At 46.8% G+C, this 24914-nt stretch overlaps 1 protein-coding gene across 1 annotated transcript in view; it reads left to right on the forward strand.

The window, feature by feature from the left end:
* The first annotated feature begins 1147 nt into the window (after positions 1–1147).
* Hs3st2 (heparan sulfate-glucosamine 3-sulfotransferase 2) overlaps positions 1148–24914 on the forward strand; it is a 118523-nt gene continuing 94756 nt past the window's right edge. Inside the window, exon 1 of the mRNA XM_075972087.1 lies at positions 1148–2093. Within this exon, the coding sequence (XP_075828202.1) occupies positions 1609–2093 (485 nt within the window). The 5' untranslated portion in view covers positions 1148–1608. The remainder of the gene's footprint in view (positions 2094–24914) is intronic.

The following is a 24914-nucleotide window of genomic DNA, read 5'->3' on the forward strand; positions in this document are numbered from 1 at the left end:
CAGACCTTGCCCTGAAGTAAGTTATCAATAGCCTGACATAAGCTGAGGGTGGTGGAGGGGCCATTCAGCCATCTTGTGAAAGTCTACACTTTGGGAACATTGGTATCGAGATTAGGGGACAGCATTTCCACCTGGGATGCAGGGTTCTAACCAGGTACTAGTGTGACCTCTCAAGACAGTACCGGGGTTTCTCGTGCAAGCATTTTCTGGGGTTAGCCACTGGGAACTGTTCACTGTGAAGAAACCAGCTACACGCCGGCCCTTATAGAGCATCTGGTACCCTGGACAGCTCCCCGGGGAGCAGTCCACCGCTAGGGGGCGGCCGCCAAGAGATGAATAAGTCTGCAGCTCTGGGGCTCCTTTTCCTTACAGGCTGGGGCGAGGGGGCGGGGAGAGGGGGCAGCGGGGAATGGAGCGAGATGAGGTGGTATGCGAGTCGGGTGGAGGTTTTTGCTCTATGGGTGCGAGACAGAGCAAGACGCCTGGGTGTGAGTCAGCGCGCGGGTGCTAGGGGGCTTGGGAACTAGTCACGGAATCTCACTCATGCTCTGTTCCTCCACCCATCCGTTTTACAGTGTGCGCCCGGGTCCCAGGCGTGTACGCATACTGCGTGAAGTCAAATTCCAGGCTGTGTGTATTGGTCCAGGGAGATGACTGGGGATGGGGTGTGTCCTTGTTGTGTTCCTAGGCTAGTGTTAGGGGTATTCTTCACCACCCTCTGTGGGGTGTTGGGGTGTGTCCGGATTAGGGTGAGCTTGCTCCTCCTGTGCGTGCATCGTGCACGTGTGGGTGAGTGTAGTGGAACCGAGTATCAGGGTTGGGTGTTTGCATCAGCACCCAAGTCTGTGTCTTGGGTGGGTGTTGGTGTAATCTCTACTCAGGTGTCAAGAGGCCAGAGTGGTGGGGGTGTCCAGACTCCCACAGGAGTACACAATGTACCTGGTCACCCTCCCCTCACCGCTCCAAGCTGGTCAAGACTCTTTAGGGAGCAGTCTGCATGGGGAGGGCCAGGGGCAATGTTGTACCTGAGTGGAATAAGAGAGTGGGGGTGCAAGGGGCGGGCCAGGTCCCCGGGCGCGGCGCGGGCTCGGGGGACCCGCGCGGCTGACGTCAGGCGACTCCTTAAATAGAGCCGGCAGCGCGCTCCACTCGGCATTTCCCGAGGAGCCTGATTGCGGCCGGCGCCAGCGCCACCGTCCGGTCCACGCATCCTCCCGCCGGCACAGCCGCGCGGCCACCGAGCGTCCCCTGAAAGGCGCTCCGAGCATCCGGAATGGGGCTTCGGGCGCTGGGCGCGCTCCGAACCCGACCCGCGTGAGAGCTGAAGAGTGCCGGGAGCCGCCCCGCTACCCGGAGCCCCCATCGCCTAGCACCGGGAGATGCTGGCAATGCAGCCACCCGGTCCCCGAGGAGTCACCGTTCCCGGGACTCCCGGGCACGGTGCTCGCCCAGGTCAGCAACCCTCGGAGGAGACGGCGTCCACTATGCCTGACCTGCACGGCTGGGACAGCGCCACGCGAGCCCTCTAGGCGACCGCAGGGCCACACAGCAGCTCCGCCGCAGGTGCCACCTCAGAAACCATGACCCCCGGCGAGGGCCCATGGAGCTATGGCCTATAGGGTCCTGGGCCGCGCGGGGCCACCTCAGCCGCGGAGAGCGCGCAGGCTGCTCTTCGCCTTCACGTTGTCCTTGTCCTGCACTTACCTGTGTTACAGCTTCCTGTGCTGCTGCGACGGTCTGGGCCAGAGCCGCCTGCTCGGCGCGCCACGCTGCCTCCGCAGCCCCAGCGCAAGCGGCCAGAAACTTCTGGCGAAGTCCCGCCCGTGTGATCCCCCGGGGCCGACGCCCAGTGAGCCCAGCGCTCCCAGCGCGCCGGCTGCCGCTGCTCCAGCACCGCGTCTCTCCGGGTCCAACCACTCCAGCTCCCCGAAGGTGGGCACCAAACGGCTGCCCCAAGCCCTCATTGTGGGCGTCAAGAAAGGGGGAACCCGGGCGGTGCTGGAGTTTATCCGTGTGCACCCGGACGTGAGGGCCTTGGGCACCGAGCCCCACTTCTTCGACAGGAACTACGGCCGAGGGCTGGACTGGTACAGGTAAGGGGGCCACCACAGCTCCACTCTACTAGTTCCGCTCCATCCTTGGAGCCACCCCTTGCCTTCTTAAGCTGGCAAGGGGATGTGGGTGATTACTGTGGGAGGATCCACCCCAAACTTCCTGGAGACTAGTTCTACACGAGGTTCTTTGAAGTGCAAATGGCAGGCAGCCCTTCCTGTCCCTGGGGTTCCTGTAAGAAAGGGGGCGTTTCCAGTCAAACAGGGGTGCTGGCTGGAAGGTTGGTTTCCCTGTCCAGGTTTTAGGGCGGATGGGGCTGCTTGCTCAAGGCAGAGGGTTGTCTGACCACAGCCCTACTCTAACCCTAAGCGGTTCTTCCCTGATCTGTGGCACCTGACGCTGTGAAAAGGAAGCCAGGACAAAGGCGATCTGGGGTGGTTCCTGCCTGGATAGGGTCCCATACTTCCGACAAAATGACAGTGTGCCCGGAGTTCTTGCCGTGAGAAAGGGGATAAGGTCTGCCCCTTTGAGAATGTCAGTTTCAGTTGCAAAGATTTGCTACCCTTCTGGGACTCACTCCTTTAGTCTCTCTAGTTCTGGGTTAGTGAGCTTGGAAGAAAGGAAGGAACCTTGTATTTTCGTCGTGGCTCTGACAAGGAGATTGAGCAAGTTCCTCAAACTCTGGCGGCCTCTCTTTCCCCATGCATCATCAGGGTCAGGGAAATAGTTCTTGCCCTGTTTGCCTGCCAAGACTTTTTCAAAGTGTTTGAAAGATGTAAAAATGACAGCGTTGGGGGGGGGGGGGTGCTTTTAAAATAGCAACCAACAGGAGGGATTTGGAAGACAGGTAGTCACTTAAAAGGAAGGCTAGATGGAATGAGTCCTAGGAATAATCAGACATGACTAGAATGTCCACTCTTCCCTTGGACTTCTGCTGGCTACAGTTCGCCCCAGTGGGTGGTGTCTGAATGAGGCTTCACTGAGGTGGTGGCCTTCACTCTCCAGTCCTTTAGTGCTCATTGGCCTTCCACACCCTGTGTGGTGAGGAAGTGCAGGATAGGTCCACAGAGGGGCTGAGTCAGAGCGCCTTTGGGGCTGGAGGATGATGTCTGGACTTCCGATGTCATGGAATTTACCTGAAGACATTCTAGACAGTTCTGCATAGTAATGGAATTGTGGAGAGTCACCATGGTGGCTGACAGTTGCTGAGGCTGTTTTTTTTTTTTTTATTTTCACATAAAGGAAACCTTTTAGTCACTAGACTCACGAGCATACTGGACAAAGGATGGTTTCATTAGAAAGATGACCTTAATGATATCGTAACAAAGAGTTCTGGATTTCCAAAGAAGGGGGACCCATGGGAATGGCTTGTCACCCTTTTCAGCTAGCCCTGGCCAGCAGCAGCTATGATTGTTAGGAGCAAGGGATGGGACATATGCTGTCCCCAAGAGACAGACACACTGTCTGTAGTAGAGTCAATCAAGGGACTCTTGGCACACAGTCAGGTGTGGCTTCATGCCAATGCCGATGGTCCACCATGTTTTCTAAACTGTGACCCATGAGTGTTTCATCTAGTTATGTGCAAACACTGTCTGAACCAGACCTCAGGGGATAGACTGCAGAAGATTGAACACTAGTGCCCTGCTTGAGGTCAGCCACACTCACTGCATGCCAGGGTTTCCTCGACGGGAAATATGAAGATCGTTATGAAATCTTTTTCCACTGTGAAGTGCTTTTTAAGTGCAAAATAGCAAAATTCTGAACATCTAGCTTTTAGGTAATGTGTCTCCCATAAACACCTCTATGTTGAGGCCAGGTTTCCTTCTCTGATCCTCCCTCCTCCACCAAACTGCCATACCTCAGGCTTCCTTTCTGGAGCCTGTGTCATTCAGGGATGGCTGCTTTTATTTTTAACCTTGGCATGTGTGATTCTAAGCCAGCTTAGCTGTGAACCTTGGAGATGGGAGCCATGCCTTTTTTTTTTCTCCCTAGCACATTCGGATTCTGCTAAAATTCTCAGCTGAATCTTGGTAGGTTTTATTTAACATGAGGCACACTGACAGCTCCACTTCTCTCTCTCCCCTCCCCCACTCTTCTTTCCTTCTTGATATTTCTCTAAAGGAAGGGTTAGCCTGGATGTCTGGTCATAACTATGATACCCATCAGTTTTGCAGGAAGACTGGGAAGTTCCAGCACTCAGGAAAGGGCTGTGTGTTTTCTGATTTTTTTTTCTGAAGGGGGGATGCAACCCCACCCCAGGTCAAGGATTTAATATAGGTATTGCTGTTTCCACAAAATGTAATATACTCCCCTACTTGGGCACTGTTTCTCTCTGTTTTACCATCACTTCAGTAACATGCAGTAATTGCAGAAACTACAGGGATTCCTGGAATTCCTTACAATATCTGCTCAAAGGGCCTTTTACCCACTGCTGTGGCCTGGGTTTCCTGGGGTGGAGCTGCATGCTTGCAGTGGAGTCTATGATACCCGTCCCATTTTGAAGCCCTGGAGCACCACTTCTTAGGCCAGAAGATCTAAATGCTGATAGACAATGGGAAAATAAGAATCACGACCATCAAGCCACAGGTGAGACTTCCCCATGAAGGCAGAGTTAATATAGCCAGAGAGATACCTTCAGCAAAAGGAGCAAGTCTCTAGAACCCCCACCTTCTTTATTGCTGGGTCCTAATCCCTCCTTGGGAACCTCTGAGCCAGGCCACTTTTAGAGAGCCTGCCCTCCTGCAGGGGAATTCCTCTAAGACCCTTCTGTGATCTAGTCTCTGGCTCTAACTTCACCTGTGTGTCTGTTCTGGGTTCCCCTCTTCAAATTTCCTCCCAGATGCAGTATATGGATCTGGAAGGGTGCAGGGTGGAAGCCACTAGCTGCTCAGAAGAAAAGGAAAAGCTAAAATAGGTTGATGACAGTCCCAGGGCAGAATCCATTGTGTCAAAGGCCAGAGATGACCTTGTTAGATGCTATGCAGTTTGGAAAAGGGTGATCACCCTGAGTCTCAGCTGCCTTCTTGTGGAATGGAGCCATTATAATTATCCCAGGTTTTCAGAATGAACCTTAAAACATTGCATATGAAAGTCCCATGGGAGAATCTTTGGTATAAAAGAGAGGCAAGCCAATGGTGTTACTACTGTTGCCACAATTACTGCTGTTTTGCTACCAATATCCTGTTATTGCCATTAGCGCTCTTGCCAACACAACTGTTAGTGCTGAACCTGCTGCACCACCAAATGGGGCTGAAGAATGCACTGCTAAAGAACCAGTTTCAGACTTCCTTTTCTCCATGTGTGTGTGGTGTGAGTGTGTACCCAAAAGCACACACGTGAGTGTATGCCTGGAAACTAGAAGTTTTTGAAACAGTGTCTCTCACTGAACCTGGAGCTCACTGATTCTGATTCCACTAGGGAGGATGACCAGTGATTTCCAGGGAAATGCCTCCCCAACAGAGAGATTGATTATAGGCACTTGCTACTGGGTTTTTGGTTTTATGTGAGTTCTGGGAACCTGAACCAAGGACCTTTCTGCTTATGTGCACTACAAATACTTTATCAACTGAGCCACTCCCTCGGACCACCTTTTCTCTCTTTCTTTTTTCCGTCTACCCTTTCCCCAATCTTTTCCTTGCTTCTTTCTTTCCCCTCTATCCCCACCATCTCTTTCCTAACCTTGCACTGATAAAATTTCACCTCATATTTTTGCATATCTATTTACCCACCTTTAAAAATGAGAATGATGTCTGACCTAGTTTTTTACATCATATAAAAAGCATATATGATACCTTATATGAAAACATTCAACAACCTAAGATTTCGCATAAGATACTTTTGTTTTACCAAAGTTTGCCTCTGATAAAACCTATTTGGTATAATTGTCATTTATGAAGAAATATAAGTGGTGCTGTGTCCAGGAGTCTTTAGGGTTCAAGAGGAAGGTGAGTTTGGTTTCAGGTGTCTTGATTGTGCTAGCCCTATGTGTTGGCAGGATGGGCATGTGGAGAAGAAGGGAGTCTTTTCTAAATGCATTAAAATGCCACCAGGAGCATTTTAATACATAATAACTGACTCTATGCCAGTGTCCAAACATTGATAGATGAACTTGCTATAAAAGGTAGACCCCATCTCATATCTCTGCTTACTTTCTTGCTCAGCATTGGTGTCTTCTTGGGACTGTATAAGACAAACAGACACAGGATTTGCCCCAGGGGCTATGGTCTAAGACAGAGAATGAAAAGCACAGAATGAAGACTACCACATCACCAAGCTCATCCAAATCTGTGACTCATATGTAACAGCAAAGCCAAACTCGGGCTCAGCAAGCCTTAGGAGGAAGCCCACAGGCAGGAGACAGGGCCCTTCTGCATGAAGAAGAGAACACAGAAGGCTTTGAAATCTTAGAACAAACTGATCAACACGTGAAACAGACTTCTTCTCACTGTGTGTCCAGGTGATCTGTGACCTCCCTCCCTCCCTCCCCACACATGTGTGGTCTTCTGTACAAGTGTCTTTCTTTATGAGGAGTTTTCCTACCTGGGGAGTGTGACACATTCTGATTAAACGAAACTTTTGCGTGTGGCAGTCCCCCATCTGTGAGCCTTGCAGCACACTGGAGTTATACTAGTTAGTCCAGTGTGTGTACAGTTCTTCTCCGGCACTGAGGGTTATCCCAAATGCAGAGTTATCGTTGCTCCAGGAGGAAAGAGGAGGGGAGAGTTAGTCTTACTTTTCTCTGGAGCTTCAAGGAACTACATGAGCTGGGAACGGAGAATGGGGTGTCCCCAAAGCCTTTGCTTGAGCTTGTGAAATGAAGAAGACCCTGATGGGCCCTGAGATTTTCACCGAATACACATTGTTAAAACAGAAAAGTATCGCTTAATGGAGAAAGTAAGCGTAGCTGTTTTGTTTTGTTTTAACTTTTCTGAGATTAGAATGTCTCGCAATGAATGGCGGATGTTCCAGCTTCCACAAAATACTCTGCTTCCACCTTGCTCACCAGTCTTCTGCCTTGAAAGTGTGGCTTCCCCAGTCACCCCGAACTCCATCCATCTTCCAAAGGACTGCTGACTACATGGAGAATCCCCGACATGGTATCTCAATAGCCAGCAGCAGGGGTCTCTGTTGGGAGTTGTAGCTATTTGAAATTTCAGCTGTAACCCATGCCATCTTCCTGACAGCACCTATTTTACAACTAGGGCAGGTGTGGGGCAGATGCCCACCAGAGATGTGCCGCTGTCATGTTCTCCGTGGGCAGCTGTAAAGAGACACTTCCTTACGTAGACCAGGAGGCACGTCGCAAGAGCCCCTATACATTCTGGTGCACAGTCAATGTCAACAGGCGCTGTTTCCTGAGTGTTTCTTAAATGTTCTCGGCATCCAGTGTGCAGCAGTGTTGAATAGCGTTCTTTTCTTGGTTAGCCCTCCATGAATCATTTCTGAATGATTGAGTGACAGGGTGGGTGTGGAGGGGCGGAAGCACACAGCTCCCTATTGATCCGGATCTGCTGGAGGACTTGGAGGGGAGGCCAACTCTCCATGAGATGGCTCACAGCCAGTGGGCAGGGAAGAGGGAGGTAGATAAGCAGATACTCGGCTGTGAGTCAGGCCAGAGGGGTCTAAAAGGTCATGCAGCCAAGCTAAGTCTGTGGCACCCACCATTTCCCCGAGAGCTGACTCTGAGGTGGGTTAATCCATTTATTTGTCAAACGCCCACCATTGGCCAGGCTCGGTGCCAGGCTGCTGTGGGCTGGCTCTGCTGCCACTCTCTTCTCCTAATGGGCTGCACTGATGGGCTGAAGTGCTTTGTAGTCCACGAGCAGCTTGACAAGGTGGGTAAAAGCCACCAGTGAGAGGAAATAACGTAGCATTTCAGAGGTAATTGCTGCCTGTCAGGCTACACAGCTGGGCTGTTGGTCCAATGCTTCACTCCCCAGGGCTTTCTCTGTGGGAAAATGGGACTGGGTGAGGCACTGAAGGCTCCGCTTGAGAACCCTCTCCCAGGAGACATAGCCAGATGTGCTGGCCTGGTCATGGGGTCTTCGGCATCATGTAGGGTTCCTAGGTACCCATTAGCGGTTGCGTCTTCCTAAACTTCCAGCCAGAGGAGCTAGCAATAGTTCTTTCTCGGTGCCTACATCGCCCATTTTGGCTCTAGGTGGAGGCTAGAGGGACTTCCCACCACTATCTTCCTATCCATGGCAGAGTTCCCATTCTGGGGGAGCGAATCCAGCATTTTCTAGAGTTCAGTCATTAGGGTTCACCACCTCTTTTATCATTTCCTTAACATCTGTGTTTCAGTGATCTCATTTAAACTTAGCGGAGGCTGAGTAGAATGTGGCAGAGGGAGGCTTGGCTGGTGAGGGGTGGGTTACAGGTAGGGATAGAAGGCTCTGTCTGGTAAGCTATTGCTTATAGGAGTGAGTAAAGATAGCAAAAACGCATTCCACATCCCCGCCCAAAAGAAGAATTTTGAATGCTCCACTATAAAGAACTGATAAATGAGGAGATATGCAGATTTAACCTGACATCCACGTGACACAATGTATATGTGTGTTGAATTTTCAGGTGGTAATTAGTTCCCTTATGTTAGGCTCCCGTTATTATAACAAAATACCAGAGACGGGCAACTTTAAGAAGGAAAGTGGTTCATAGTTTTAGAGGCTCCAGCTCACCATCGATTGCTCCATTCTTAGGATGTGTGCAAAGACAGTCTACAATGCTGAGTGGGTGGAGGAAGCCCAAACCTCATGGTCGGGAGCACAGGAGAAAGAGAGAAATGGTTTAGATTCCTTTTATTCTCTCCAAGGACATATGCCAGGGACTGAACACCTTCCACAACACCCAACTTCTTTTTAAAACAGTTATCTCTTTCAGTTTTTGAGATCATACTACAATTACATCATTTCCCCCTTCTCTGTTCTCCATCCAAACACTCTCATTTACACCCCTTGCTCTCTTTTGAATTCATAGCCCCCTTTTCATTATTTGTTGCTGCATACATATATGTACATACACATATATTCCTAAATACATAAATAGGAACGACTCATTCTGTATAATGCCAGCTGTACATATGTTTTCATGACTCATCATTTGGTATTGGATAACCAATTAGTGTGCTCTTCCCTTGGGAAGACTATTTCTCCTGCTTTCAGAATTCTTTAGTTGCCTGTAGTTCTTTGTGTAGGGTTGAGCCTTGCTGGGCTTTACCCCTTCCGTGTTAGCAAGTCTATTATTGTCCTTGTTCATGTCATGTTTAGGCAGCAATGTTGGTGAGATTTCATGCGTGTAGCTTCCTGATGTCACTAGGAGACACACTCTCACAGTAAACTCCATGTTCTTGAAATCTTTCTGCCCCCCCCCCCTCTTCTGCAATGTTTCCTGAGTCTTAGGTGAAAGAGCGTTTTGTAGATGTGTCCATTGTGACTGGGATCCATAACTCTGCATTTCGATGGCTAAGGTTTCTGTAAGGATCTCTGGAGGGTTGTTGCAAAGAGAGGTTTTCTTGATGAGAAATAAAAACTGCATTTCTCTGTGGTGTAAGGATCACTCTTTATAATGTAGTTAGGGACTGTGCTGTGGGAGTTGTAGATTCTTTTCTGAGACCCAGGACTTCAGTAGCCCTGGGTAGTTGGCTAGGTTTCCAGTAGCAGGCATGATCTCCCTCTTGTTGAGTGGGTCTTAAGTCTAACAAGAGGGCTGTTGGCTACCACCAAGGTATGAGATCCATACTGCATCCTTGGTTTGCTGGCTTTTGATGAGGTAGGTTCTCATTGCCATCATGGCTTGGGAGGATGGTTGGTTGCTTCTCTCCTTTGGAACTTTGCTTGATGCCTTCTGGTATCATGAAATCCAGTTCTCAGTAGGAGGGTTTCAGGTCAGTTCAAGCTCAGAGGCCTCTCAGCCCTGTAGGGCCCCTTCTCTTAAAGGTTCTACTACTCCCAGAAGCACCAAGTCTTAAACCTATGGCCCTGAAGCAACATTTTCTAGATCAAAGTTTTGCCGCCATCTATACACACATTTTGAACTATTTTATGCATCATCTAAAAAAATAAACTTAATTTTGAAAATTATATAATATCACATGTTAAGGAGTTTATGGAGGGAGTTAGTGGAGAGAGTAAGGAATGGATATAATCATATTTATTGTATACATAAATAAATTCTCTAGAGTAAAAGAAAATTATAATCTTTCATAAAGAATGAGGCTTCATCATTTCTTTTAGTTCCTATTTTGGAATGAATAGCATACTACTTCAATGCATGTATGTAATGCAGCTCAGAGTGACAGAGGGAAGTCCTAAATGCTTCATCTTTTAGGCACAACGTTCCTCTTTTGAGAAGAAATGTCAAGCGGCCATTTTGTGCATCCCTCTGATGACATCATCTGTTTGCAAACCTAACACAGTTTATGCAAATGCATTTCAAATAAATATATTTACAAAGCAAACTTGTTTAAATAAACCACCCTAATGGAAAGCCAGCATCACTTTCTGAAGGTGATCTCAAAGCAGACAGCTTGGGGTGGGGGGGAAGCAGTGTTATTGAGAGCACACTGGAGTGCTCCAAGCCTACAGAATTCTCTGTCTTTAGTGGGAATATCAGGAGACACTAATAGGTTAAGGAAATATTGGTACCAAACTGAGAAATTCCTCCTTGATGTGAGCACTAGAAATGGAGCCAAGGTTGAAATGATGGCAGATTTCCTTTCTACGGTGCAGTGGTGTTTTGCAGGTTCTTTGAGTCGCGCAGAGCATGACCAACATCTTGAGCAACACGCCTGGAGTATGTAGAAAACCTAACTGGATGAATGCATCGGTGGCTCTGGGCTTTTTAGGTTCCCATGATGTGTTAATGACAGAAAGGAAAAAAACAAAATAAAAACTCAGATCAAACGCAAGCATTAAGAGAAATGTTCCAACGTGCAGTGCTCACAAGCACATCGAGGCTTTGGAAGAGCCAAGTTACCCTCAAGAAAATGTATGGTGGGCATTTAAAGAGACATATATATATCAAGCCACCAGGCTTCCTTGCTATTCCCACTATTAGGGGGAAACCAACCAACCAACCAAACAAACAATAAAAACAGGTACGGGGATACTTTTACAATCCCAGTACTGGGGAGGCAGAGGCAGGAGGACTACTGGGGCTCACTGACCAGGTAGCTTAGCTTACCCTGTGAGACCCAGGTCCCAATGAGAGACCCTAACTCAGAAAGTACACACTATCTGGTAGACGGCTCCTGAAGAACGGCAGCGGGAGGTGATCTCTGATCTCCACACAGACACGCGCATTTATGTCTGTGCACCTCGCAAAAGCCTGCGCAGGCTTCTGTCTCTTCCACTCTGTTGCGAATGACTCGAGGCGTTAGAGCTTGAGTTTGAAATGGTCCCCAGAATTGTGCTTTGAACACCCAATCCTAGCTGCTGCTGCTCTTTGGGCACCATGGAACCTTCAGGAAGTGAGGTTGGCTAGTGGAAGTGGGTGGTGGGTAGTTGGTGGCGGTTACCTAGTTCTAGTTTGGGTCCATACCTGTTTCCAGGTCCACTGCGATATGACTAGCTGCTGATCCAGGTCTCTCGCTACCGTGCACCCCATCATGACACCCCTACCACGACATACACTGAACCCTCCGGAACTATGAGCCACAATGAAGCCCTTCCTCCCCACGTTGTGATGAGATCATTTTAGACACAGCAAAGAGAGAGCAACTAATGCGTGAAGCTTGTATTCAGGAGAGCAGGGAGTCAGCTCTGTTTCCCCTGTCTGTTTACTGTCCCTGGGCCAAGAGCGGAAGAAGGTGTGTGAGAAAACACTCCCTGGAGAAAACAGTCCCTCGGACTTCGCCCACATTGTTAGCAGAGACATTTGCAGGGTGTCAATGGCAAGGTTCCCACATCCTGCCTTTAATGGGGCAACAGTCGTCAGTATTGCTGGGGAGATGGCTTGCTGCTAAGTGTTTCCTTGCCCTTAGTGCCCACTGCCGGGCAAAGAGCCCCAAATCTACTGTGAAGCCGGAGTCAAATAAATCAACATGGAAGCTATGGCCCCTGGTTGACCTGGGAGCCTCGAAAAAAGAATGAGAAGCTAGATCACTGTGGAGTGTGGGGACCCAGATTCAGAGAGAGCATGGGATAAACTAAAAATGAGAAGGACACAGAAACTACTGTGGGTCACCTTATTGGAAGGCTTTTCCAACACACCAAGGAGAAGCCTAAAACTATGGGTAGTGTAAACACAGATGCTATATACACTGTGATTTGTCCCCCACATGTATAATAAAATGTGATCCATAAATTAGGTAAGGTGAGAAATGAGTAGCAATAAGTATGAAAACAGAACATTTGTAGCAATGCACTATTGTAAGTTAGGTTCTCTGTCTCTCTCTCAGCATCTTATTGTACTCTTGGTTTTTCTCTTAAGGAGGCATGTCACAGCTTCTCCTTGGCATCTCCAAATATCCAGCACTGTTACCCATGCAACCTGGGGCTATGATTAAGTAAATAGGGGTTATTTAGCACAGGTACCAAGACAAAACACTGAGAAACAAGCTCAAGGGAGGAGGGATGTATTTTGGCTCAAAGATTTAGCGGTCGTTTGTCCCATATGCTTGGGAAGAACATCATAGTGATGAGAGCATGGGTCAGACAAAGGGACTTCTTACCTCATAGCAAAAGGAAGGAGATGGGGAGGGGGGAGAGAGGGGGGGAGACAACAGGAGGAGGAAAAGAAGGAGGGGAAGAGAAGGAGGAGGTAGAGGAGGATGAGGAGGAGGAAGAGAAGAAGAAGAAGAAGAAGAAGAAGAAGAAGAAGAAGAAGAAGAAGAAGAGGAAGAGGAAGAGGAAGAGGAAGAGGAAGAGGAAGAGGAAGAGGAAGAGGAAGAGGAAGAGGAAGAGGAAGAAGAAGAAGAAGAAGAAGAAGAAGAAGAAGAAGAAGAAGAAGAAGAAGAAGAAGAAGAAGAAGAAAGTGTCCAAGCCAACATTTTCCCTAAGGAACTGCCCCCAATGACCTACTTCTGGCAGCTAAATTTTACTTCCTACAGCTTCTGGACCCCTTCAAATTAGTGCCATCATCTGAAAAGCAAGCATTCAACATCTGGACCTGTGGGAGGCATGAAATACTGAAATAACAACTTTATGATAGCCAGTCCGATAACTAAGGCAGTTACTGAGTCACGGGTGGGTAGCATATACAGTGTGGATACAATGCATATAAGGATGGTTCATTTCCCATTTAGAAGATACAAGGGTAGTCGGGCTTTTCTTTGGGTCACCAGCTCACAATTAAAGACAAGGAGACTTATTATTAATTATGAAAGCTTGACCTTAGCTTAGGCTTTTTCCAAGCTAGCTCTTGTAACTTAAATTTACCTGTTTTTACTAATCTGCATTCTGCCACGTGACTTGGTTACCTCTCCTCTGTACTATGTCTAACTTCTTCAGTGTCTGAAGGATCTCTCTTGTGCCTAGATGTATTCCTAGTTCTTTTCTCTGCCTGGAAGCCCTGTCTATTTATTCCCTCTTACCTAGCTACTGGCCATCCAGCTCTTTATTAAACCAATCACAGGGACATATCTTCTCCCAGTGTAAACAAATATCCTGCAACACTATCATGCTATTCATTGGAATGAACAATTAACAGAAATTCTCTTATTCTGGGGGTTTCTTATTTGATAAGTTTCAATTATACTGCATGAAAAACTGACAAAAACCAAAGCAGAGACATGGAGCATGGGTAAAAGCCAATCAAAAGCTCAGACCCTGAAGTCGGGAGGAGTGTGTTAGTATCTCTGCTCCACCACTTGCTGGCTGTGTGTCCACCAACCCATTGTTTCTTTTTGGCACAGTGTTCTGTGTTTTGGCAAAGTGCACACTGGGGCTCAATCATACTCAGTGTCTGATTGGGAAGCAGTGGGGATTCAATGGGCAATAAAAGTGCTCCAAGCATTTCTTTTCTTTTTTTTTTTAAAGATTTATTTATTTACTATGTATACAGTATTCTCAGTATTCTGTCTGCCTGAGTGCCTGCAGACCTGAAGAGGGCACCAGATCTCATTACAGATGGTTTGAGCCACCACGTGGTTGCTGGGAATTGAACTCAGGACCTTTGGAAGAGCAGGCTCTTAACCACTGAGTCATCTCTCTAGCCCTGCTCCAAGCATTTCTTGTACAAAAAAGTCCAACAAATATTAACTGTGATTATTGACCATTGATACCATCATTTAGGCTTTATCTACTTCAGTATTAATAACACAAGGATGAACAGAACTCAGGTCCTGCCTCTGGGCTTCTCACATGTTGGCGGGCTTTTGAGATGCCCATGACAGTTTTATACACAAGTAGGAGAGCAATTGCAACAGAGGTGCCAGGAGACCAAGAGTAGAACGGAAAGGAGATGGGATAGTTATAGGAAGGCTTTCTGGAAGAGATGGTGTATGATCTGAACCCCCAAGGAGCAGACAGCCAGAGGTGATGTCCTGCCAGCGGATGGAGAGGGGTCCTTCTGGGCATGTTGTGTATAAACATACCCACCCCACAATTTCACTTCTAGTGAAATCACAACATCAGTGCCATCCACCTGGTGATGGCTTGCTATGTGCCAAACACATACCGTGCCTCAGAAAGCGGGGTCTTATTGTCAGGAGCTGAATGGGAAATACAAGTCAGGAAGACCTAAGCAGCAGAAACTTCCAGCACTTGTGCGGTCACAGGGTAGAGGCCCCCATGCTGGGCAGGCCAGTGAGAAGCCTTCCAGTTGAGGCCAAAGCTTGAGTGAGTTTGCAGTAGCTTTTGCCTTTACTGGGATGCTTCCTTTCCCAGTTGCCTCTCAATTCGGTTCTTTCTGTAACACAGGTCTCAGATGATATGTATGTCACATCCTCAAAACCAAAGGAAACAAAGCAAAGGCCTCCTTAGCCACCCGCTAGAGGCCAGCTCCCCTTCCTCACCCTTTTGTAACTTTCTTCTCTGCTTTCTTTTGTTCGCTGCGTGTTTCTTGCTCCAAGTCAAGTGTATCTTGATCACTCTCTCTCGACTTTGAAAGCTCATTAGGTGCAGAAACCTTGCCTGTTTCATTTATGCTGACATCCCAGAGCTCAGAGTAGAGCCCGACACACAGTAGGCCCTCAAGAAATATTAGTTGAGTGAATTGCACAGATGTGAGGCCTGGCTGAGACCATGAGTCTGTTCTGAGGCCACCAGTAACTTACATCCCTTTATTTGGGTTACTTTATGGTCTCTGACAGAGTGAGAAAATACAGAATCTGTATGTCTGGGGCTTGGTCATCAGGTCATCAGGTGTCCATTGAGCCCCTACTATGTAATGGCTCTATAGACGTCACTGGAGAGAGAGAGAGTAGTGAAACATCGAGACAAGAGCCCACGTCCTCTGCAGTCAACAGTTAAGATATGTCTGTGCCAGATGATGCTGAGAGGGGGGGGAGATGGAGAGGGAGATGGAGAGGGAGAGGGAGAGGGAGAGGGAGAGGGAGAGGGAGAGGGAGAGAGAGGGGGGAGAGGGAGAGGGAGAGGGAGAGAGAGAGAGAGAGAGAGAGAGATGGGGGAGAAGGGCAGAAAAGTTTTGGTGGGGGCAAGGGATTGCAGTTGCCAATAGTTAATGAGTAGAACGGGTCTCTCTGAGATGGTGATATTTGAACTATGACCCAAAGGTGGTACAGGGGCAAAGAATGCTATAATCTATGGAAAGAACTGTCTAGCCAAGAAAAAAGCAAATGTAAAGATTCTGATGGCATCTCGGACAGTGGAGTAATGGTGATAATCCGCAGAACCTCAGGACGGGGTGGTCAGAGTGCGTCCAGCAAGGGGGAGAAACATAATAAATGCAGGAAGCAGCAGGGGGACAGATTAAGCAGGGCCTTAGAGACTCCTGCAAGAGCCTTGGCTTCTGCTCTGAGTCGAAGAGAGGGAGCTGAGTGGTTGGAGTTCTGGGATCCTGTGATCTGATTTTTGTTTGTTTGTTTGTTTGATTTTGCTTTTAGACAGGTTCTCGTGTATCTCAATTTAGCTTTAAGCTTGCGATGTAGCCAAGAATGATCTTGAATTTTAGATCCCCCCACCTCCGTCTTTTGAGGGCTGGGATTACAGGGGCATGCCATGTCTGGCTTTTATGCCACACTGAGGGCAGAAGCAGGGCTTTGTGTATGCTGGGCGAGCACCCTACCCACTGAGTTACAGCCCTCCTCCTGACTTGTCTTAACAAGCTCTCCGGAGCTGCTCTGATAGGGAGAGCAAGGCCCGAGCAGGACAGGACAAGGTTGCAGCAATGGTAGTGGTGGACGGAGAAGCCCAGGGGTAGATGCCCAACATGGTCTGAGAACGTGGTTTCGGGGTTGGGTGATGAGGGCAGGGTGTGTGGGAGAACTCAAGCAAGACGATGACTGTGCCAATGAGGGTGACAAAGGCCATGCTCTTGTTGGACACAGCTGAGCTACAGGAGCATCTGTGGTTTCTTCCGTTAAGCTTTTAAAGACCATTGAGGTTTTAACCTAACCCTTCTAAATCCAGCCCCTGGGCTGACTATTCAAACATCCATCTACAAGCATGGGTGGGTAAACTAACCAACCACAGAACGTCGTTCAACTGTAACCTGCATTCTTCATTCCAAAATAAGAATTTTTTGGTCAATGGCAGAGCACCCTTTCCTAGGGGGTCTTTGAGGCCCGTTTTAAACAATGAAGTGTTTGGATGACCTCTTGATGTCCTTTGGACATGTCACCCAGCTTCTCCACTGGGCTCCAGCCCCACCCATAGGTGTGTCCAGCTGTCTTGATGTGACGCCTGTGGTTTCCTTCTGAAGGAACTGAACACTAGCATGGCTCGGAGATAATCGGGTTCCAAACTCTCCCGAGCTTCCCTGAAGCTGCTGAGGCGTAGGGAATGTTCTCTGCCTTGGCAGCCTCTTTGCAGTGTGTTTCTGCTTTGATGGCTTTAATGAAGATATGCAGTCCTCTAACAGCTTTCATTCTGCCCGGGCGAGATGGCTTAAAGTGGAGGCAGCGTTTCCCAGGATCAATCCCCATCTTCAGAAGTGGTTGGTTAAACTCTCTGCAGTTATAGCCACTTCTCACTGGAACGGTGTGGGATCTGAATTATTAATTCGGTGAAAAATGAGTTAAGTCGCCACGGAGCTCTGGAGTGGCTCCAGCCCCACCCTGGTTGCCTTTCTCGTATTTCTCCAGCATGAACTTCTCTCAGTTAAGCAGAAATCCTAGGTGAAATCTCTCTCTGTTAGACATTCTGCCGAGAGAAAGAACGACGTTGACTTTTCGTTAGGAGACAGGCACTCTGTCAAAGGCATTTACAGGTTCTTGAACCTGGGACTCATTCTAATCATAACTGTGGAAATAAGGTCATATCTAAACACCTCCAGGTCCACCAGTGGGCTGATGCCTAGAGAAACATGTATAAGGGGTGGGACACCCTGGGCTATCAGAAAATAGCTTTAGGAACCAGAGGAAGGGACTGAGCCTCCCAGAGTGGCTAGTCCAGCGCTTTAAAGATGGAGTGTTCTCATGGACTCTGTGGGTCATAAATGAATGAACTATAGTGACTGTGGGCCAACAAAAATCAGGGGCTCATTTCAAAGCCCTAAGAACCATTTCAACATCTTTGTATCACCAAATCTTAACTGCTCTTTCTCTTCTTCCCTCATTCCTCCCTCTCTTCCCTCCTTCCCTCCTTCTCTCCCTCCCTCCTTCCCTCCCTCCCTCCCTTTTTTTCCTCCCTGCCATCCTTCCTTCCCTCCCTTCATTAAAAAAGGCCTTTGAAATATAATAGATATGGTGGTGCACAGCTATAATCCCAGCACTAGGGAGGCCAAGAAAGGGGGATCATAAGTTAGGGGCAGTCTAGGTTATGTAGCAAGTTCAGGGCTAGTCTGGGCTACACAGCAAGACCCTGCCTCAAAAACAGATGATGAATTCTCCATTTGTAATTGTGTTTTACTGATTCAAAACTTCTTGCAAAAAATTATATGGACAGAGTATTACTGGATGTGGTGGTTTGAAAGAAAATGGACCCCAAAGGGAATGACACTATTAGGCATTGCAGCCTTTTTGAAGGATGTGTGTCACTGTGGGGAGGGCTTTGAGGTCTCTCTTGCTCAAGCTTCCCTCAGTGTGCAGTCAGTTGACTTCCTGCTGCCTTCCAATCAAGATGCAGCACCACATCTACCTGCACACCTCCATGCTCTCCGCCATGATGGTAATGGACTGAACCTCTGAAACTGTAAGCGAGCCACCAATTAAATGTTTTCTTCATAAGAGTTGCCATGGTCATAGTGTATCTTCATAGCAATAAATACCCAAACTAAGATCCTGATCACCTGTCTTTTTGAAACTGGAAGAGTAGACTTCAAAAGCAGGACCTCTCTTGCTCATATACTGCGGTGTGTGTTGCTCGAAACTGATAAGCCTTGGTTTCTTTTATATGAGCTGATGGTCTCAATTGCTTTTATCCCATAGCTCTCTGAAACAAGTCAGTCTAACACACAGTATTAGATTTTATTGTCACCCCCCAATTGGCCCTCTTTCCAGAGCTGTGGTTGAAGCAGGTATGATTTTATCGGTTAGCTTGTGGCTATGCCAAGAAAAGAGCAGACTTTCGCTCTCAGAATGCTATGCTTTTCTCATTTGGGCCAATGAGAAGGAGAATGTCCAGAATCAGAATGATACATGATTGGAGAAACCCATTTGGTTCTATTCCCGGACTCCAGGGAGAGAGCCAGCAGTCTCTGCTGCTCCTTGTCAGTCATGAGTGTGCTCACAGCACTCCTGTAGGATGCTGAATTTGTGATACTCGCACTGTCCCAAGCTGCTTTTCCATGAGCTGGATGCGCTGCAAAACCTGGTCACTCCTCAGGCTCATGATGTCTTCACAATGGCTCCATTTCTGCATCTTTCCACACTTGTCTTGTCACCAATATCTGGATGGGACGGGTGCTTAGAGGCTCACATTCTAGAGAGAATCTTGCTTGTAGGGAATGTCAATGTTCTCTGATTCTGGAAGTTTGATAAATGGAATCCATCTTGGAGAATAAGATCTTGAAAAGAAGAAGCCCGGGGGATGTACAGAGATGGACCATCAAGATCAGCCTAGAAGAACCTCTGTGGATCAGTTCTCAGCATGCACAGAAAAATAGAGGAACATTGGGGTAAGGGGGGGGGATAAATGGGGCTGAAGGATGAAGAGACTCATGGCCAGAATAGGCAGCCATAGCTTGATAACAAATGGGCTGCCAGGTTAACCCGGACCCCTTTAAAATCAAGCAAGGCATTGCTGCCAAGGATGGTCCATTGTGACTGTGTGCCCAGCACTAGGAACCATTGATCAACAAGCCAAAAGTCACCCAGACTATACCGTGTCTCTTAAGGCAATGTCCACATACCTCTGCATTCACGGGGCTTCCAGAAATCTTCATGATTTAATTTTCATGTATCTACAAATATTATTTATTTTATACTCTAGTAATGACCTCTCATAATTTTTATCCTCCTATATCACTTAAAAATGAAATTTAAGAAGACTGAGAGATAACTCAGTCAGAAAATCATTGGCTACGCAAGTGTGAAGACCTGAGGTCCATTCCCAAACCCATGTCAGAAAGAAAGATAAAGTGGCATGCACTGTAATCTCAGCTGGAGCAGCAGAGGCAAGAGGATCATGGGGAGTTAACCTAGGTAATTCGATTAGCTCCAGATTCAATGGGAAATTGTGCCTCAAAAAACAAGGTAGGGGCTGCAGAGATGTCCCAGAGGTTAAGAGCTCTGGCTGCTCTTCCAGAGGACCCAGGTTTGTTTCCCAGCAGCCACATGACTGTTCAGAACCATATATAACTCTGGTTCCAATGCTCTCTTCTGGCCTCTGTAGGTATTAGACATATACATGGTGAACAGACATGCATGCAGGCAACACCCATACACATAAATAATAATAAACAAGTCTTTGGAGCAGTTGAGAAAATATATGACCTCAACGCCTGATTTTTACATGCACGTTAACATAAAGGCATGTGCCCTTGCATGAATGCATACACACAAACATACACACACACACACACCACTGGAACTTTATATCACCATCATTAATGACATTTGCCACTTTTTGCCAGAAACAGAAAGTAACCAAGAAAACAAACACAGTCATCACCAAACCATGAGCTCAGTGTTAGCCTAACACCATGCTCTGCCTGAGGCAGCCTTTCTCTGTTGAGCAGGAAAATAAAAAACAATCAGACATCTGGGAATATAGCTCAGTGGTAGTGTGCTTGCCTAGCACATGTAAGGCCTTAATACACACACACACACACACACACACACACACACACACACACACACACACTGCCACGCTCACACATACTTAGAGAACTATCACCAGCATTCTAGCAACTAAGACTTTAGCCATGGTGAAGTAGGAGACTCAGATGTAGAATCGGGAAGCCTAATTACTTGCTAATGACATGACTGAGTGGTGGTAAAGCGGCGGTGTGTACCACCTCATCTTTTAAGCATTGGTGCTGTGTCTCTCGCACTTTGGGAAGTGCTGACCCAGCTCCGCTCCTCTGGCTTCGGTGTCACCGTATTACTGTATCATGTTTAGTTGTCGTGGTCCATCAACAGCTTGGGAGGGACTGGCTGACATTACCGAGTCTGAGTGGTTTAAAAAGCTGTGATTCTGATTTAAATTGCAAATAGATGGGGCATCATGGGAAAGCGAACGCAGCCGTGAAAAATGGGAGGAAAAGATCCAGCTCGGCAGTATTTTTAGATCTCCCCCCTGATCGGTTTTGCATAATTTGTATCTGGACTTTGGTTTCAATAAGTTCCAATCTTTACTCGCCAATACACTCACAAAGGGCTAACCCAAGGCTTCCTCCCAATCACCCTGAAACCCACCTGGGTGAAACCTTTGCAAAATACTCCTTTAAAAGACACCGTGACTTGGATGGATCTTGGAGGCATCATGCCATGCTGAGTGAGAAGAAGGTTATATACTGCGTGTTTCCAATTATATATGACACTCTCAAACAGGCAAACCTACGAGCTAGAGGAAAAACCTAGTGGTTGCCAGGGCTTAGGATAGTAGGGAGGGTGCCTAGAAACAGTCAAGTTGGGAGCTATTCTGTAGGGTTGCCTTTAAGATAGAGGTTGTCAACCTTCTAATGCCGTGACCCTTTAATACAGTTCCTCATATTGTAGTGACCCCCAACCATAAAATTATCTCTTTGCTACTTCCTAACTGTAGTTTTGCTACTGTTATGAATCATAATGTAAATGTCTGATGTGTAGTATAGGTCATATATGAGTCCTATCATTTGAACCTCAAGAGGGTTGTGACCCACAGTTTGAGAACCACTGACCTAGGAGAGCCACTGTCCTGTATCCTGTCCAGAGTGGTAGTCAAACAAACCCAAACATGAGTTAACATTTGTAGATGTATAGATGGGAACAGCTCTAAGAGAGTTAACTGAGTTACACAAAAGGGAAATTGAAAATGGGATGGACAAGCAGGCTTTTGGGAGGGAATGGGATGGATCTGATAAAACACATTGCATACATGTGTGAACTCTTAAACAACAGATTAAAAATATTAAAATACAAACTACAATGGTCAGAGTACGTCTCAGTGATAGAAACTTCTCAAACATGCATGATGTGTTGGGTTTAAACTTAGCAGTCCAAAGCAAATAAACAAACAAACAAAATTCATAGCACAGAATACCCTATTAAAGTCTACCTTTATAGTACATTTTCAAAGATAAAACTAGAAAAGAAAATATTAGAAACATCCCTAACTGTAGGACTCGGGGACTGATGGACGCACACTCAGTAGAATGCAAGTCCTAATTATCAATGGATAGCTCTTTTTGTCTTCTGAGTTTTCAAGCTTTCCTAACTTTTATCCTTGTTAGCTGTTAGTTTCAAGGCTGCAGCTGCATTAAAATCTTACTCCATGCCCCACACGTACCTTCCTGAATAACACAGAGGTGTGAAGTCAAGGCTGGCGTGAACCTATTGTGGTGACGCCTCCCTGGCAGAGAGTGTGATGGCTGAGCTAGAAGCATCCTCTTGCTTATCCTACCAGATTCTGTCATGAGTCCACAGAGCAGAGACCAAAACCCTATAAAGCAACCTCCTGGCCAAAGCAGCCAGGGTTGGGAAGAATGTTGATTTTGGAGTGTAGACACCCACAGCTCTCCTCCACACACACTGCTGAGTCTCAGCTTTCTAGAGTCCCGAGGGCTGCACAACTCCTCAAAAAGTGTTCATCAGAGTTCCCCAAACATGTCCATCTCTTTCATGACTAGACAGAAAGACCACATGCCAGGGACAGAAGGGAACCAGCAGGGCCTACCTTTAAAGTGCTCACATGAGATGCTCCTGCAACCTGACCAGGGTCCTGTTTGTCGCTTGACTTCACTGTAATGCTTTGCTTGTCCTTAGAGAACTATGATGCCATTCATAATATTGTCTCTCCCCTCAACGAAGTATTTTTACCCAAACTACCTAGACCAGAAGCCAAAAACAGGTGGGCATTGCCATCCCATGGATGGTAATTACTCAGGAGAGAGACTGTAGTGCCCGAAAGTGTGTACAGAAGAGAAGGACAGGGTAGGGTGTGTCGTGAAGAAAACAAGGAAGGGATGACCAGTGTGGTGGGGTGCCCACCTCTTCAGCATCTTCTGTCCCATGTGAGTGTCTATAGAAAGGCACAATGTATTTCCACTTTACCATCCCCGGTGCTGGTCCACCTACCTTGTATCCTGGGCTCTTGGAGGGTCAGCTTGGGATTTGCATATTTCAGAAATAACGGCCACATCAGGTATCAAGATGTTTGATCCCTGTTGCTGCCCTCGCTGTCTCCTATGTAGAACTACTTTTATTTATGTGGATTAAAGAGAAATTGATCTATAAGTAAATGAATAAGCAAAGAAAGAGGCATCCGGCTAGAATTCAGCACAGCAGATCAAGAAAATTTACAAACATTCTTAAGATATATTGCTCAATTACAAGAACAGCATGGGTCGTACATGTAGCTCAGCAGTAGAATTCTTCACTCGCACGCACAAGACCCTGGACTCAGTCTCCAATCACATACACACGTGCACCCCAAAGCAGCAAAGTGAAAAACATATGTTATCTTCTGTATAAAAGAAGAAAAGGGTATAATATATTCAAATGTTCTTATTTATGCAAAAATTCTGAATGGCTACAGAAAAAAATCCAACCTACTAACAGTAGCTTCCTAAGAGTAAAATTGGGTGGATGGAGGACATGGATAGGAGAGATTCTTGATCGACCTTTTATATTTCTTTTGCTTTGTGCATTCAACCTTTGAAGAGATGGAGATTGTGCAGTGTGGGGAAAAACAGGAAACAGATAAGAGGATAGATACATGGTTGCTCAGGCAGTCCTCGGGGTTGTGGTCACTATTAGAGCATCGCTTTTTACTATTCTGGATAAATCATTGTGTATGTTGTATAGCATTTTACACACACACACACACACACACACACACACACACACATGCACACACCTCCATGTATATAGTAAGTGTCCTGTGTGTCATAGGCCATCTTATAAGTTGCAGCTTCATTTAACAATGTGACATGGTTTTCTTCACACCAGAAAGCATAGAGCTGTACAATCATATTAAATGCCGTGCAGCATTTCACTGTATAGATGGAGAGCTGTCTATTTCAACCAAGTATTGATAAGCTCTTCATTTGCTTCCCAATTTCTGTTCCTGAAAATTTTAATATAAGGGCAGCAGCAGGCTGTTGCCCAGTTCTCCCTCAGGATAAAATCTCTTTAGGAGGGAATTTTAGCTTTGAGACTAAGTACATTGAAAACACGGAAGTATCAATTTTAGTACAAATTTCCAGTTTTTCCCACCCCAGCCCCCACATCTTAAGAGAGGGGTATGTTCTTCCCTAGGGGATCTGAAAGGGGTCTTTGTCCTTTGTCAGACAACGAGTTCCAATTTTGCCAATTTAATATTGCCAATCTAGTTGATCTTTGCAAGTTCAAGGTAAGAAATTATATCCCTTTAATGTGGAATTTGTTGTAAGTATTTTTTTAAATGTTTTAGTCCATTTGTGTCTTTATTCTTAAAATTTTGGCTAATGTGGTCAATTAGGTACTTCTTCATCTGTCTTGAGAGGAGGCACTTGATGCTAATGACTGGGCTGACCTCGAGCTGACTTCAGCCTTTGATGTGTTCCTGACAGTTGAGTTGGCTGTTGTTGTCTTTATATTAAGCCTGATGATGATTTTCTTTTCCCTTTACTTAAAACAAAATCTGTGATGCGGCTTGAACTCGGGGCTTGAAGCCCTCGGGGTAAGCCCTCCATCACTGAGCTGCATCCTTGGCAATTTTTGCTTTTTAGGTTGAGAGTCTAAGTGCCCAGGCTGGGCTTGGCCTTGGACTTGCTATGTAGTATTGGCAGGCCTTGAACCTGTGATCCTCCTGCCTCAGCTACCTGAGTGTGGCTGGAACTAAGACCCAGACCTGTAGACCTGGCTCCAGCTTGATAATTTTCACCTTCAAATATAAAAGCTTTAAGTTTTATGTACACCAGTGATTAAAATATTTGGACTTTCTAGAAGTCGCTTATTGCTTTCTTTATCTTTTTATTTTGTTGTGTGTGTGTGTGGTTTTTTGTTTTTGTTTTGTTTTGTTTTGTTTCAGACAGGATCTTGCTGAGTAGCCCAGGCTAGTCTTGGCCTCACAGAGATTTTCTATCCTCAGTTTCCTGAGTGCTAGGATCACATAGATACCTCTAAGCTCAGCTTTCATCTTCCCTGCTGCCCCCTCCACACCATCCTGCCTCTCTTAGTT

The sequence above is a fragment of the Microtus pennsylvanicus genome, chromosome 5, assembly GCF_037038515.1.
Source record: "Microtus pennsylvanicus isolate mMicPen1 chromosome 5, mMicPen1.hap1, whole genome shotgun sequence".
Classification (NCBI taxonomy): Eukaryota; Metazoa; Chordata; class Mammalia; order Rodentia; family Cricetidae; genus Microtus; species Microtus pennsylvanicus.